We start from the raw sequence: 16,912 nt of genomic DNA on the forward strand, positions 1-16,912 counted from the left end.
TACAATTACAGTTGTAGAAAATACAATCGTGAACAGGTACAATTACAGTTGTAGAAAATACAATCGTGAAGTATAAAATATAAAAGTAAAAATTTAAACATTGCTAAATGCTAATTGGACTTTGTAAGAAAAATGATTTTATGTATAAGATCTGTTTAGGATCTACATATATTTATAGCAATTTTGGATAAAAATGATCAATTACAGAGTAAAGGATATAAACATAATGTTAGACAGACGTATCAGATTAAATTTAAGGTCAGATTAAATCTCATCTCACGTCTTCGAGTTGACTCTTCAAAACATTTGATTTGTAAAACTAAGATTAAAAATAACACTTTAATACCTCATAGTTTCACTTTGTTCTTACATATTCTCACTTGCTTTTCACGGTATTTATATAGTCTGAGTTGTTTAAAAATTGACACATAAACATCCTATATTTTGCAGGCTTGAACAACTTCACATTAATTTTCCTATATGGCACTCACATACTTGTTGATTCAAAGTGTCATACGAAAATATACATGTGAAATTTTTTAGATCGCATAATAGGGGATATCAAAGTACTAATTTTAAGCTAGTATAAACGCTGCGAAAAACATATGAGGCTATATATAAAGTGTGGAATGAGTTGAACTATAAGGTATTGAAATGCTAATTTAGCCCCAAAAAAAATGACACGAACGATACTTTTAGTTTGATATCTGATGATGTACTTCCCCCAAAATAATAATAATACTCTATTTCTCTCTTGTGCTTTTCCGCCAAAAATGTAAAATTTCAACATACGACTTCCACTCCGTTGGAGTCTTCTTTCAACATCCAAAATCACACACGAAAGAAAATCAAAAAAAAAAAAAACCACACACGAAAGTCTTCGCCATAATTGCATAATTAACAATCAATTAATGAGCTTTAATCAAAACCCCGCCACCTAAAAAGTCTTCAACCCACCAAATATTCCCAACATCACAATCACCCTCCTCCCTCTATTGCCTGCTTCCGCGCACCGCCCTCCCTCTATGTACTCTTCCCTCCGATGAGTTCCCGTCACCGCCCCCTCCTCCCCCTCCTCCACCGGTAACTCTACCGACCCCTCTCAATGCTCCTCCCTCGTAAACCTGAAACGATCCTTCACCTTTTCAGACCTCGGCACGTGGCAGCCAGACACGGACTGCTGCGGGTGGGACGGCGTCCTCTGCGACCCAGTCTCGGGCCTGGTCACCGCCCTCGACTTAAGCCACCGCGTCATCGCCGGTAAGCTCACCGCCGGTCTCTTTAATATCACCTCCCTTCGAAAGCTCGACCTTGCGTATAATGTGTTTGATGAAATTCCTATTCCAAATGAAATTGGGTCGCTTTTAAATTTGACCCATCTTAATTTATCAAATGCTGGGTTTTCTGGGCAAGTGCCCGTTGGGATTGTGAAGTTGACGAACTTGGTGTCGCTTGATTTGTCGACGATTTCCTTGGTTCAGAGTTCTCTTAGTCTTGTGAATCCTAATCTTGGAACTTTGATTGGGAATTTGAGTGAGTTGAGAGAGTTGTATCTTGATAGTGTAAACATTTCGGCAAATGGGCATCGGTGGGGCGCAGCGGTGGCGAAATCTACTCCGAAACTGACAGCTTTGAGCTTGACGAGCTGTTCGATCACTGGGCCTATTGATTCTTCACTCTCGAAGTTGAGCAATTTGTCGGTGGTTCGATTGGATCAGAATGAGTTGAATTGCAGTGTGCCTGATTTCTTCGGAAAGTTGTCTTCTTTGAGTGTGGTTAGTCTCAGTTTTTGTGGGCTTACTGGATTTTTCCCAAAGGATGTGTTTGTCTTGAAGAACTTGACAAATATTGACTTGTCGTATAATCTGATGCTTTCTGGGTCATTGCCAGATATCTTTAGTGACAGTAGGTTGAATAGTTTGGTGCTATCCGGGTCGAATTTTTCTGGGTATTTGCCGAATTCTATAGGGAAGCTGAAATCTCTGACAAGAATGGATCTTTCCGATTGTGAATTTTCAGGAGTCATACCCTTTTCAGTAGGCAACTTAAGCCAAGTGGTTCATTTGGATCTATCGATGAATAATTTCACTGGTCCAATCCCTTCTCTTCTGCCACCAAGAGTGTCTGAGCTGATACTTTCACACAATAGGCTGACTGGTCCTATCCCTTCATCTATCGGAAAGCTTGAGCATGCAGTGAAGATTGATTTTTGTTATAATTTTCTCTCTGGGAAAATCCCCGCATCTCTATTTGCTTTCCCATTGTTACAAGAAGTGCAATTGAGTATGAACCAACTTTTGGATGTTGAAGAATTAAAAAATGGATCATCTCACTTGGCAACTGTGGATTTGAGCAATAATCTATTGCAAGGAGAGATTCCAAGGTCAGTCTTTCAGCTCTCGGGGCTTAAAGTTCTTACCCTCGCATCGAATAATTTTAGTGGGACAGTCGAAGTTGATTGGTTTACCGCTCTTAGTAACCTCTCGAGTCTGGATCTATCAAATAATAGGATTTCGGTAGAGGATAAGGGTGGTAATGGTTCTATCCCCAAATTTGGCACGTTGATGTTAGCTACTTGCAATTTGACCAGGATTCCAAGTTTCTTAATGCATCAAGATCAGATGGGCATCTTAGACCTCTCAAACAATAAAATTCATGGTGCAATACCCAATTGGATATGGAATATTGGGAAGAATAGTCTGACGTATTTAAACCTCTCTTTCAACATGTTCACCTCTGTTGAAGGTCCTCTTCCAAAAGGTCCTCTTCCAAAATTCAAAAAGAATACAGCGATAACTCTTGATCTCCATTCGAACTTGCTCAAAGGGCCTATTCCACTTCCCCCAACAAATGCCATCATTCTTGATTACTCGAACAACAGCTTCTCGTCTTTTATTCCACCGGAACTCACCTCCTACCTTAATTTTACCATTTTCTTTTCACTTGCTCACAATAATGTAACGGGAGAGATTCCACCATCAATTTGTAATGCAATCAATCTCCAAGTCCTTGATTTCTCTGACAACAATTTGAATGGTTTGATACCTCCATGTCTTTTGGAAAGTTATAATGAACTCGGAGTGCTAAACTTAGGAGAAAACCATCTTCGAGGAAGTATTCTTTGGAACATTAGTGAAGAATGTGGGTTAAGAACAATAAATTTGTAACAATCATTTGGAAGGGAACGTACCTAAATTAGTGACCAGATGCAGTGAGCTCGAGGTTCTTGATCTTGGAAGCAATCACATAAATGGGTCTTTTCCCTTTTGGCTTGAGAGCATTGATTCCCTTCGAGTTCTCATCCTGAGATCAAATGAACTCCAGGGAACTATTGGTACTCCTCCAGGCTCTAATTCACATAACAAACCCTTCTCGATGCTTCAAATCTTTGATATCTCCTCTAATTACTTCAGTGGCACTCTTCCATTAGATTGCTTCAAGAATTTGAAGGCAATGATGCATTCTGATTCAAATATCTCGACACTGCAATTTGAGTACATCAAGTTGGATACCTCCTATCAGAACACGGTTACAGTTAAAAGTAAAGGGCGTGACATGACGCTAGTAAGGATATTGACGATCTTCACATCACTCGATTTCTCGAACAACAGCTTCCAAGGCAATATACCAGACATTATTGGGGATTTTGTTTCCCTTCATGTGCTAGACTTTTCTGACAATGAACTTACAGGAAATATTCCTTCATCAATTGGAAATTTGATGCAACTTGAGTCATTGGATCTCTCGGGGAATTTTCTCTCTGGTGAGATTCCTATGACACTAAGTAATCTCACTTTCCTCTCGTTCTTGAATCTTTCGAACAACAACTTGATCGGCAGAGTTCCTCAAGGAAATCAGCTCTCTACATTCACAAATACTTCTTTTGAAGGGAATAAAGGTTTATGTGGTGACCCGTTATCAAAGCAGTGTGACAATTCAAGTGCAAATCGAAACCATATAGCTCTTGCACCTGCATCTAAAGTAAATTGGTATTTTGTGTTCATAGAGTTTGGATTCGTGGTGGGGTTGGCTATGGTGATTGGAATTATAATGTTTTGGAAGAAATAGGTACAATAAGAAGGTTGATGGGCTTCTTGATCCTGTTCTTGTTTTTGCATTTTCGCTAGTCTGTGATTATTTCAGAGATAGGAGAGTTGGAGCTGAGGAGGTGGTGGACTGTGATTCTAAGGAGATCGATCATGGAAGAAGGTTTTGTGTGTTCTGTACTATGTTAGAGTTTTCTCATGGAAGAACACGGGTACATCATGTTAAATGTGATTGTCCCTTGGAAGGGGAGAATTGAGTTTTTTTTGTGTGTGCTTGTGTGTATCAGTGGTGCATGATGATAGACTATATTGTTATCAAAATTTTTTTTTGGAAGTTTTAATTACAATAAAAGTTTGAGAGTTTGCAACACCTGTAAAATGATGCAAGGCGCTTTTCTTCATGGTAGATTCTACCAGCTACTCCCTGAAAAATAATTAGCTTTCCTTGATCTCAACCATTTCAATTTACTAATACAATTTGAAAATTTTAAAATACCCAAATTATGTTGGTATGGTCAATTTCCTTATAACAATAATGATGATTGATGTCAAGGAGAAGCAAGAGCAAGACTAACTTTTTCTCATCGGTACTCAATTCCTTTATGAGCTTATCCTGACTTCCTAGTATCTTCCCATTAGCTTGAAGTAGTCCATGAAACCCAACGCTCAAATAAGCATGAGTCTTCTATTCCCCTTAAAAAAATAAAAAAATAAAAGAGAGAGAGAGAGAGAGAGAGAGAGAGAGAGAGAGAGAGCATGAGTCTTAATTCTACGAAGTCTAACGTAGGAGAAATTGAGCATGAGTCTTAATTCTACGAAGTCTAACGTAGGAGAAATTTAGAGAGAGAGAGAGAGAGCATGAGTCTTAATTCTACGAAGTCTAACGTAGGAGAAATTTACATTACGTGCTTGGTGACTGAATTTTGATATTGCCCTTTTATTAATTGTAAACGAGAGTGATTTGTGAGAAATCTCAGATTTAAGTCCTCACAAAGACTTGTCATTTAATGGTCATTGGTCTATTGATCAAATTTGTGTCTTTTTTCTTTCTTTGTCCATCCTATTATATATGCCTCACTTTGAACTTTGTCCCCCAAGAGTCCGCGGAACTTGTTTTCACATGGAAGAAGCTTTAAAACTTAACGAGTTACAACCCTTTCTGGATGCAAATAAGTGACAACAAGCCCTCTGAAACTAATATAAACTACAGCTGCATGGCCGGCCCTGGGGTAAGCCCACCAAGCCCCGGGGGTGGGGCAACCCAGGGCCGAGGGGCAACCATCGTGATTACATCCTTCACCCCTCAAACCGTAATAATTTTCGAAGTGGACTTTGTAAGAGGACTTTTTATGCAAAAATTGTTAGGGGTTCTATTAGTAAAAAACTCTTATTAGTACCCAAAACCCTACCCAACTCCTATTTCTGTCAGCCTCCTCTCCTCCTTCGCGTCTCTGTTCCGCCGCTCACAAAAAAAGAAAAAAAAACGGCGATAATCCGAATCGACGGAGACACCGCTCTATTTCGCCATCTCTGTTCCGTCAACCTCCAAGTCCTCCTTCTCATCTCAGCTCCTGTCCTTTGGACCACCCCGCTAACTCCTCCTCCGACGGTCCGATCCAGTCACCCAAAAGACGGAGGGAATCTGAATCAACTTATCGACGCCGACGGCCGATCGGTCCATCGAAGAAACACAATCAGGTAATTTTTTTAAATAAATAATTTTAGGGTTTTTTGGACGGAAATTTGGGGTTTTGATGTTTTGTAATGAAATTAAGATTTCTGATTTTGAATCTTGGCTGAATATTAGTTGTTGAATTAGGGGTTATGATGTTTGGGCGGTTTCGTCTAGGTTTTTGTTTTGAAACTAGAAATTAGATTTGATTTAGCTATTTGGGTGGCACAATTATGTCTTCTGACAAGTTTCTCACGATTTTCTTAAGTTTAAAAGAAGCTTATCACAATTGAAAGATAGAAAGAGGAAATAATGTTTACTTGTTAAAAAGTTCATCTCCCTTCTAGTCATCTAAAACTCGCAAATCCTAATCGACAATAATATGATATATTTCTATTTGGTTTTAATTATAATCTCAATTTAACTTTGGTTTGATGACATTCATATTATTGGATTGCTATCTAGATTAATTGTTTGATTGTTTTAATAATAATGATATTGCTAAGTCTTCGTTCCGACATTAGTTTAGTTGATTGTGATTTCATATATGTTATCTTCACACTATCATGCCACATGATTGATTGAATGGATTGGCAATGATATCAATTGAAAATGAATACTTGGAGAAGCTCGAGTATGATGACTTAATTGAAGAATTCACTTCAAAAAAATTCAAAGGGCAACCAAAATTGGATTAGGCTAGGGCAACCCAAACCTCGGGGCCAGCCCTACATGCAACCAGATTCTAATTCATGTTTTGAGAGTGGCAACCCCTTCTTGTAATTTTGAACTGAGTAGTGAAGAAAAACTTTGGCTAAGGCTAGTATGATAGAGAATTAGAGAGAGAGATGTAGAAGAAGATAGAGAATTTGGTGCTTTTGTTTTCTTTTCTTCTTTTCATATCTCAAATTCTCCCACTCATGGGTTTATATAGACTTATACATGATCCTTCATATTCTATACATTAATTCTACACATTTACTTGCATAGAATACAAGGAGTCATCTCTTAGAATACCACCCCACTTATTATACTTTGACTCTTAGGATTCCCTTCCACCTAAGATATCACACTATGACTCTTGGGTTGTTTAGGTTGCTAAACACTGATTAGTTCAACACTCCTCCTCAGGGGTTAGCAGGTTTAACACCCATTAGTTCTCAAAGTGTGCAGAAGCGATCCTTCGATAAAGCTTTGGTGAAAATGTCTGCAGCTTGATCTTCGGTTTTGCAGTAGATGACCTCCATTTCCTTGTCCACGATCACGTCCCTGATGAAGTGTGGCTTCACTAAGGCTCCTTTTGAAGTTGTGTTGGGTGAAGTAGGAGTTGACCTCTTCATACCACGCCCTTGGTGCTTGCTTGAGACCGTAGAGCGCCTTGTGGAGCTTGTAGACTTTATCCTCGGCTCCTGCAACTTCGAACCCTTGCGGTTGATGGATGTAGACTTCTTCTTGTAGCACCAAGGAATGTCGACTTCACATCAAGCTGGAATACTTCCACCCTTTGTCAGTAGCTAGAGCAATCAAGAGACGAATTATTTCCAGTCTGGAGACAGGGGCAAAGGTTTCATTGAAGTCCACTCCGGGCTTCTGTGAATAGCCTTTCGCCACAAGCCGTGCCTTCTTCTTGTTGATGGACCCGTCAAGGTTCAGTTTAGTCTTATAGACCCACTTGATGCCGATGATTGGCCTTGCTGTAGGTTTCTCTACCAGCTCCCAGGTGCCATTTTTCACTATCATGGAGATATCCTCCTGCATGGCTTTCTTCCAATCTTCTTCTTTGATGGCTTCTTCAAATGACTCAGGCTCCAATATGCAAAAATTACATGAAGCGTAAATCTCATTAAGATTTCTGTATCTTAATGGAGTTGTACCGGAGGAGGAAGAAGAACTGGGACTAGAGTTGGATGGTGTGCTTGAGGAGCTAGCACTTGATCTTGATGTGGTTGAGTTGGAGCTTGTTGAACTCGAACCGTTTTGTGGAGTTTGCACTTCTGGCTCTGGATCTGGATCTTGGGTGCTCTCTGAATCTAGGTAGATGTAGTTTGTGGGCACCTGCTCCTCCTTCTTGAGATCCCAGTTGCACTTGGCTGATTCGTCAAAGACCACATCCCGTGAGATGACGATCTTTTGAGTCTTGGGGTTGAAGAGCCTGTAGCCCTTCGTATGGCTTACGTATCCCATAAAGATACACCTTCTTGTGTTCTCCTCCACTTTAGATCTCAACTGGCCTGGGATGTGAGCAAAACAAACACAACCGAAAACCTTAAGGTGGTTTAAGGAAGGTTTTCTACTTGAGAATGCTTCGAAGGGGGTCTTTTCCTCCAATGCTCTTGTTGGACACTGGTTGAGAAGGTACACTACGGTGTTGACTGCTTCTCCCCAGAACTTATAGGGAAGGTTCTTCTCATGTAGGAGTCTCTTGGCCATCTCCACAATAGTCCGGTTCTTCCTTTCTGCCACTCCGTTCTGTTGAGGAGTGTATGGACATGTGGTTTGCTTCTCGATGCCAAGGTTGCTGCAGTAGTCCTCGAACTCTGCTGAAGTGTACTCTCCACCCCGATCACTTCGAATCTTCTTGATCTCCAGGTCTGTTTGTCTTTCCACCATTGCTTTGAACTTTTGGAAGGCGGTGAAAGCTTCTGATTTGAGCCTCAAAAAGTAGACCCATGCCATCCTTCTAAAGTCATCAATAAAAGTGATAAAATATTTGTTGCCGGCCAGGGACTCCGTCTTCATTGGACCACATAGGTCCGTATGGATCAACTCCAAAGGCTTTGTTGCCCTCCATGCTCCTTCCTTTGGGAACTCGCCTCGGTGCTGCTTGCCTTTCATGCAACTGGAGCAGACACCTTCAACTCCTTCAATGGTTGGAGGCCATACACCATTTCTTTGCTTTGAAGAGTCTTGAGGCTTTGGAAGTTGAGATGTCCGAGCCTCTTGTGCCATAGCCAGGAGGAGTTCACCTCTTCGACCTTTAGAGCTTGAGTGTTCCAGTAGTGCAGTGAGAGAGGAAAACTTCTGTTGGGTTACATCTTGACTTTGGTCACCAAGTTGTTAAAACTCCTATCATCGTAGATCTTCACTGTTTGATCACCAAAAACTAGAAAATAACCGTTAAGGAGCATTTGACCTACACTTAACAGATTTTCCTCTAGACCCGGTACAAGCATTACATCCTTGATGTATCTTTTTCCTTTTTTTGTATTTACAGTAGACCCGGTACAAGCATTACATCCTTGATGTATCTTTTTCCTTTTTTTGTATTTACAGCCAAGATACCATTTCCTTCAGATTTTACAATATTCCCATTTCCCATCTTTACACTACCAAGATAGGATGTGTCTAAGTCTATCAATAGTGACCGGTTCGCGGTCATGTGGTTACTACAGCCACTGTCAATATACCAAAGACTACCATCACTATCTTTTCCTCCATGACAAGCAAAGAAAACATTACATTCGTCATCCTCTTCTTGGTTTGCAAAGACTTGCCGACAGTTTTGGTTTTGATTTCCTTGAGTCCCGCACTACTCTTTGGTATGCCCAAATCTGGAGCAGTTGGTGCACTTGGGCTTCCCCTCGAACCAACACTTCCCTTGATGAGACTTGCCGCAAGTTCTACATGCGGATTTGCTACCTTGTTGGGAGTTACCACTTTGTTGTTGTTGTTGAGGCTTTGGAGCAAAATTGGGCTTGCCTCCTTTCTTCTTCTTCTTTTGCTTCTGGCTCTGTTGTTGATTTGAGCTCATGTTGAAGCTTTGGAAGGCTCTCTCCATGGTAGAAGCTTCATTCCTCTTCTCAAGCTTTTGGTCAAACGCCTTGATGGATGCGATTGCCTCTTGTAATGAAAGCTTCTCCATATCTTTTGTTTCTTCTATCACACTTACAATGGAGTCATATCTACTAGAGAGAGAAATAAATTTTTTTGAACTACTCTTTGATTTGTTACATCTTCACCATATGTTTTTAATTGATTTATAACATTGGTGAATCTAGTAAGAAAATCATCGAGTCTTTCTTCTACTCTCATAGAGATTTGCTCAAACTCTTTTCTAATAGTTTGAAGCTTAACCGCCCGTACCTTTTCACTTCCACGATACTCTTCTCGGAGGATGCCCCACGCCGCCTTTGCTGTCTCCTCGTTGGAGATCCTGGGGAAGATGGAGTCGGAGACGACATTTGGATCAACCCAAGGACTTTGGCATCCCTCATGTAGTTAAGCTTTAATGTCTTCTGCTCCGTCGGGGTGAGAGAGTCTTCGTCTTCTGGCACCTCGAAACCTTTCTCCACCAGCTTCCAAAGGTCATGCGCTCTGAATATCGTCATCATCTTGATCCGCCAAAAGTTGTAGTTCTGCCCGGAGAAGATCAGTGTTCGTATCTCGCCGAAGGTAGGTTTTGGGTCGGACTCAATGACTATTGGGTCAGCCACTTGAATCCGAGATGAAGTTGGAGAATCGACAGTTGTATTGGTCATTTTGAGGAGGCTATTTGGAAGAGTTTTGGTAGTGGGTGTTGGTATTTGGTATAAATTTATTGAATATAAACAATATAGCCAACATATGAACAGAAGCTAAAATTTTATAACGTTTGAACAATAAAATTATATTCAAGGATCAATTAGGCTATAGTATAATGGTTGTATCTACAAGGTGATTGATCAAAGACTACCATAAGAATATACCTAAAAGTAATGTTTGATGATGTGGATGTAAATCCAAGCTTATGACGTTAGAGCCTTGTTAAGTCTTCGCACTACCTAATGTATGAGTATATATATTCACCCATGAAAATTTTACAATCCCATAAAAAAAAATCCAAAACACCCATTAAGGTTTCTACAAACTAAGGCTTGACAAGCTCCAAACACACCCTTTCCATAATACAAAGTTAGCGTAGTACTATTTTTTATTGCACAAACTTATTTTTTACCTTGCAGTTTTAACTCCATGAACCTTTTCAGTTTGACGATGACTTGTTGATTTGGGATGGCTTTCCTTGAATCATACTCTTGGATTATCTAGGGTTTCTTACTGATCAACTGTTACAAGATAATATCTTTTAGCATATATTAAGTTGCCAAAAATCAAACGAAATAGAAAGAAAGAAAAGTACTTGTGCAAACTTATCATCGGTATACTTTTTGTTCATTCTTGCTTGCATAATATTCTTATTTAGCTCACTTCGCACTCGTTCATCTTGTTGGACATTAAATTGAAACGTCAAAAAAGAATATGGAGATATTTATTAGCTATCTAAAATTGGTTGTGCTAATAGGATGGAAGAGAAAGATGCAAGTAAAGGATTTTCAAACATCTATATTCCTATTGTGGGGGAAAAATAACCAACAAAATTAATACTCCAAGGTTTTTTCAAATATCTTGTCAACAAAAGTTTGTGTGCAGTCGAGATCACAAAAAACAGTTCATTTGGCTAATTTGGCTCTTCTGTGGCAGGTTCATCAACTACAGATTGTTTAAGGAATATGTTACCCCAAGTAGCATTGAATAAAATTCTTTCAAAAGCCATGGATTTTCCTTTCAATACAAGGCCACTAACAAAATCAAGCTTTACTTGCTTTGACGGATCAGTTAGCATTTTCTAAAAAAAAGTAAAATGGAGTTATCATTTAGCTAATTTGGCTCTTTGTGAATATATAACAGAACAAAACAAGGTTCGAGTCATATGGCTCCAAGAGCAAAGGACTTTTAAGACCATCCCATAATTAGCGAGCTTCAATTTCTAATAGCAAGAAGTGGCATCATTTGAGCTGAGTTAAAAAATTTGCCAGCCTGTAAGATGGGCCAAAAATATTACTCTTTTATTACACAAACAAATTGCATTCTAAATATATTTCCATTGTTCAGATTCTAAAAAGACTAATGTTTTAAATGGAAATTTATAATTGTTATAATTATCCTACTTTTCCAAAAGATTCACTTTATATTCTTGAACTCAATAACAAATGAAAACATACAAAAAGAGAATTGTATGCGCACATCAACTAATTGAAGAAAATAAACAAATGTCTTTTGTACAACAAGCATATACTCCAATCTTAACCCATAATTTAGAAGCTTAACATCACCATTATGAAGTTTCTGAATGAATGTAAATTTCATAATAACTACGAAATATTTCATTCCAAACTATGGAACTTTTGCATAATTATAAATCTCTACAGTTTGGCATCGAAGGATAGGACATATTTGTAATATTTATATGCCCTCATGAATCCATAGAGCATAGCAGCTAAATATAAAAATACATACAAATATAAAACAGTCTTATTCAACAATTTAGAAGCATTACAACAATAAATTTTCTTCATAAATTGTTAAATTTTCATAATGACCACAAAATTTGTGCCAAATCCTGGAATTGTGCATAGAAAAACCATTTAAAACCTTTGACGTCCAGCCATCGATACTCTGATCGTATAGCTGTCTGAAAATAATTTGGCTATGAATTCAGCAATCCCATCAACCGCATTCTCATCACTAATTATAACATAATTTTTATTGTCAATTCCACACGCTTCCTCTAAATTATCTGGAACCATCTCTTTTGTTACCCAAATCCACCGAGAAGGGTCCCCATTGATATTATTGGAAAAGGTCAACTTCTTTGAGATCTGCTTCAATGCACAAAATATACAACACATGAAAAATAGAAAGTGTTGAAAACATTTACCTGCATCAAATAAACTTAATCCAACTCGAGTTAAGGAGGGGGCCAAATTGTAACTTCAGTAGGAAGATAAATGTTTGGTATAGCATTGGCCTCCTGATGAAGTGATTCAATTTTTGTCAAGTAGCTTGAAGAATCAACTGCAGCCTCAAGGCATGCATATAGCTGCAATAAAACAGAGCTTATCATTTCATATTATCAAAATCATAAACAGATGAGATTTACATTTTAAGCATCTATTCAACTCTCCATTTAACTCGATTTAAATGAACAAATCCACCCTGATATTGACTTCCACACTTATCCAAAACAGCAATACAATTAACAGTTTATGCACGTAGAAAGTTTTACTCAAAAAGTGCATTAATTGGATGAGCTAAAAAAGTATCAAAGCATAAAAAGTGCGAGCATAATAACTATTCTAAGGTGCAAAATGCAAGGTGCAGAATTCATGAACAAAGAAAGCTCTAACAGAACAATGAATTGGGCGTTAACAAGCTACAAAATCATATAATCCTACAAAATGTAAGCATCAAAAGCATTCTAAGAGGTGGTAAGCATTAGGCTCTTTGGCTTTTCTTTTTTCTTCCTCTAATTACTCTTGGTCATCAGAAATGAACAAACAAATTAAGTACAGATTTGGTAGCAAATTATTGAAAGTAAGCAATAAATCAAACATATAAACATAAGTAACACATGCTTTACAAATCGAATCAAACAGTAAAGTGTATGTATTTGTATTTGTTAAAAAATTTCATTACAAACTAACACATGCAATACAAACTGTGAATTAAAGAGACTTTAGAAACTTCATTCAAGGAAAATACTAAGTATTTTTAAGTAAGGTATGTATCAAATCACCACTGTTTCTTTTTTTCATTGCGCAAATACAATGTAGCATAGATGTTTGGTCAAATGTCAAAGGGATATGAGTATTATTGTATGAACTTTTATTTGTTCTGGGTATTGTCATGGTCTCACGGTATACATATATTTTTATACATTGTATCCTAATGTAGTTTAGACCACATTGACTCATATCCTAATGTAGTTTAGACCATCATAAGTAGTAGACATCAATCGAATTGAAAATCCATAACCGTGAAAAGTTATAATCGTGAAAATCATTCGCAAAAAGCTTTTGTAGTGAATAAAAGAAGACTATCAATTAATAACGGATACTTGTTAACATAAAGCTTGGTTTGAACAGAGAACCTTGAACATAGCATATGCTTGGTATTTTACTAAAAAATCACATATGTGAACAATGATATATATGCAACTGGTGACCCATAACATCATGCATGTAACAGAAAGCTATTTCACAAAACATGAAAAAACATATAAATGAAGTAGATTATCATTAATCACTACAACATAAGTTCTTAAAGAAAGGCAATATAATATAATTCTCCAATAAGCACTATAAACTATATTGACAAGTAAACTATTATTGATTTTTAATTCAAGCCTAAGAATAAACCATCCAACACCCAAGTAGTAAATGATAATGCTTTGAAGATGCTAATTAGATCGGGTTTGAATTGAAAGTTAAGCATTTAACATTTACTTAAACTAAATAAAAGCATGCATAACCAGAAAAAAGTTTATGTTTTCTATTTCAATTCAATGAAAAAAAGTTATAATTGTGAAAATCATTGGAAGCAAAAAGCTTCTGTAGTGAATAAAAGAAGACTATTAATTAATAACGAATACTTGTTAACATAAAGCTTGGTTTGAACAGAAAGCCTTGAAGATAGCATATGCTTGGTATTTTATAGAAAAATCACATATGTGAACAATGATATATATGCAATTGGCGACCCATAACATCATGCATGTAACAGAATTCTATTTCACAATACATGAAAAATGGCAATGTGACATCGTATGGTATCTAATAAACCGATTGGATCTTCTTCTGTTTGTGAATATTAAATTGTACCTATTTTTACTAAAAAAGATTTCTTTGTTTGTGCTGAATTAAAATCTGATATTAGACAGAACACATATGTCACATTGTTCGGCGTTGCTTAAAGAATAGCTACCAAGTGATATCATTTGGATGTAATAATATTTCCATATCAAGAACGCAGGTAAGGTTGGAGGTCAGTTTTCTGAAGTTACCAAGATGCTAATAAATTGGAGTGCCGAAAAGAGCCCTTTCAGCTAGCCTATTAATTAAGGAAGAAAGGTTATTGATATGAATAAGTGAATGAAATACTACAGAATTCCTTGAGAAAGAGAAAGTCGTGATTCAGGCATGAAATGTTTGTTTTGGAGAAAATCAATTATTTAAATGCCAACAAATGTAATAATTTTTGAGTCATAGATAATGTCCTGAAGACGACTTACAACCAGAACCAGAACACTATAAATTGTATCGCTTAATTAATGGTTACAAGTTCCTCGAGGAGGCTTGACATCCTTAATGAATTAAAGCTAGATGAGTTTAATGCATGAAATGTATGAAAAATTTTCGATATGTTAAGAATAGTTGGTTTTCATATATAGTTTACTTTATGAAAGTATTGTTTGTGATTTTTTTTTTGTTCATTTGCTTCTATTCTCTTTAAATGATGTGCAATCAATTCAAGTTGAACACTTTTTAGTTGCGGTCTTTTTTTTCTTCTAGAAATATATGCTGGGACATAATTTCTCATGGTTTAATCAGCTCTAAATTTGCTATAATTTCATGCAGTAAATATGATATTGACAATTAAACTATTATCATTGATCTATATACTTAATCACTATAACATAAGTTTTTAAAGAAAAGCAATACAATAGAATTCTCCAATAAGCACTATAAACTATATTGACAATTAAACTATTATTGCTTTTTAATTCAAGCCTAAGAATAAACCATCCAACACCCAAGTAGTAAATGATGATGCCTTGAGGATGCTAATTAGATTTGCTTTGAATTGAAAGTTAAGCATTTAACATTTACTTAAACTAAATAAAATCATGCCTATAAAAAAAAGTTTCTGTTTTCTATTTCAATTCAATAAATATATATATATAATCCAATAAACCAAATTAATTGAATAACAAATATTAATATTTACCTTGATAGATGGGAGAATCAGCAACCTCCAAATACTTAATCCTGTAAATAATGCATGAAAACTAAAAAATTAGGAAAATATCAATTGCCATAAAAATTAATTGTAGTGCAAGAAAATAAACTAAATTCCAATGCATAGAACCTAAATTGCCTCAGAGAAAGCAATTACGTTGGTGTTATGCTTAATTTTAAAATGCGAAAATTTCAGAATGAAATTAATCACATATCAAAACATCATACCTACTTTTATTTGAATTCTAAGAAATAAAAAGATATTGCATTGACTAAGAATTTTCAAAATCAAAATTTATAAATTGATCAAGATATACCAGAAAATTTTCTCCGGAGGTGGAAGACTCCGTTGATTGATCAGAAAGTAGCACTTTCGTGGCAAAAGCTTGGGGATTGTGGAATCGAAACCTAAGCTTGAACAGAGCAACTTGCTCCCAACCCAAGTGCTCTGGGAGAGAATTTGACTCTTGATGAGATTCGGAGGTGGAAGAATCGGTCGATTGATCGGAAAGTAGCACTTTCGTGGCAAAGCTCGGGGATTGTGGAATCGAAACCTAAGCTTGAACATAGCAACTTGCTCCCAACCCAAGTGCTTTCGAATAATAGTAAGCATCTTTGCAATTTCGTAACCGCCAATTTATGAGCTAGAGAGAGTGAGATTGAGTTGCCGGAGTAAAATCGTAACCGATGGAACGGAGAAGGAACGAATGTCTAGGGCTTTAGACTTTTCTGATTCTGAGTAACGAAAAAAGAGAGGATAACTTTGTTAAATTAATGATAGATGAAGGGTATTTTAGGGTTAACAAAGTTTTTCTAGTACTCCCTCTTTTAAAGGGAGAAGAATGACTTATACATGACCCTTCATATTCCATACATTAACTCTACACATTTACTTGCATAGAATACAAGGAGTCATCTCTTAGAATATCACCCCACTTATTATACTTTGACTCTTAGGATTCCCTTCCATCTAGAATATCACACTATGGCTCTTGGGTTGTTTAGGTTGCTAAACACTGATTAGTTCAACACTGTCAACTTGTTTGACAAAAACAAACCCATCACTGACTTTTCTGTCCAGTTCGATCGACTTAGTATGCGTTTCATCTCTATTTGCGGTTTTGTTTCTTAAGTATGAAGTTTACGTATCCTTCACCATTGGTGTTGAGGACATACAATCAAATTGTGAATTTGAAGATTTTAATTATCTTGGTCAATGATACATTTAATATTGTTTGTAAAACTCCCTTTTTATTTTATCTTTGCATGATCATTAGCAATTTTTTCCCCTAACAATGCACGCGGACTTGATCAGATTAAACGTTTACCATGCACACGGCACACTAGAAAATGTATTTATATGCAGCACTAACAGGACCTCGAGACTTCTAGTCATGAAACTGAACGGTAAGCCGTCCATT

The 16,912-nt window shown here is 37.0% G+C and overlaps 3 protein-coding genes across 3 annotated transcripts; 1 reads left to right on the forward strand and 2 right to left on the reverse strand.

Annotated features, from left to right (window-relative positions):
• Window positions 194-4,396, forward strand: LOC109846720 (receptor-like protein 12). The gene is made up of 3 exons (XM_020415965.1): window positions 194-239; window positions 1,150-3,036; window positions 3,158-4,396. Exons 1-3 carry the CDS (start codon window positions 194-196, stop codon window positions 4,066-4,068), a joined length of 2,844 nt encoding a protein of 947 aa, XP_020271554.1. The 3' UTR covers window positions 4,069-4,396.
• On the reverse strand, window positions 9,248-10,196 carry LOC109846721. The gene is made up of 2 exons (XM_020415966.1): window positions 9,802-10,196; window positions 9,248-9,671 (listed from the first exon to the last, which is right to left on the reverse strand). The coding sequence occupies exons 1-2, from the start codon at window positions 10,194-10,196 to the stop codon at window positions 9,248-9,250; spliced, it is 819 nt and encodes a 272-aa protein (XP_020271555.1).
• Window positions 11,985-16,215, reverse strand: LOC109850103. Its single transcript, XM_020420025.1, has 3 exons — window positions 15,809-16,215; window positions 15,481-15,521; window positions 11,985-12,574 (listed from the first exon to the last, which is right to left on the reverse strand). The coding sequence occupies exons 1-3, from the start codon at window positions 16,102-16,104 to the stop codon at window positions 12,558-12,560; spliced, it is 354 nt and encodes a 117-aa protein (XP_020275614.1). The 5' UTR covers window positions 16,105-16,215; the 3' UTR covers window positions 11,985-12,557.

Source organism: Asparagus officinalis, chromosome 7 (assembly GCF_001876935.1).
Source record: "Asparagus officinalis chromosome 7, Aspof.V1, whole genome shotgun sequence".
NCBI lineage: Eukaryota > Viridiplantae > Streptophyta > Magnoliopsida > Asparagales > Asparagaceae > Asparagus > Asparagus officinalis.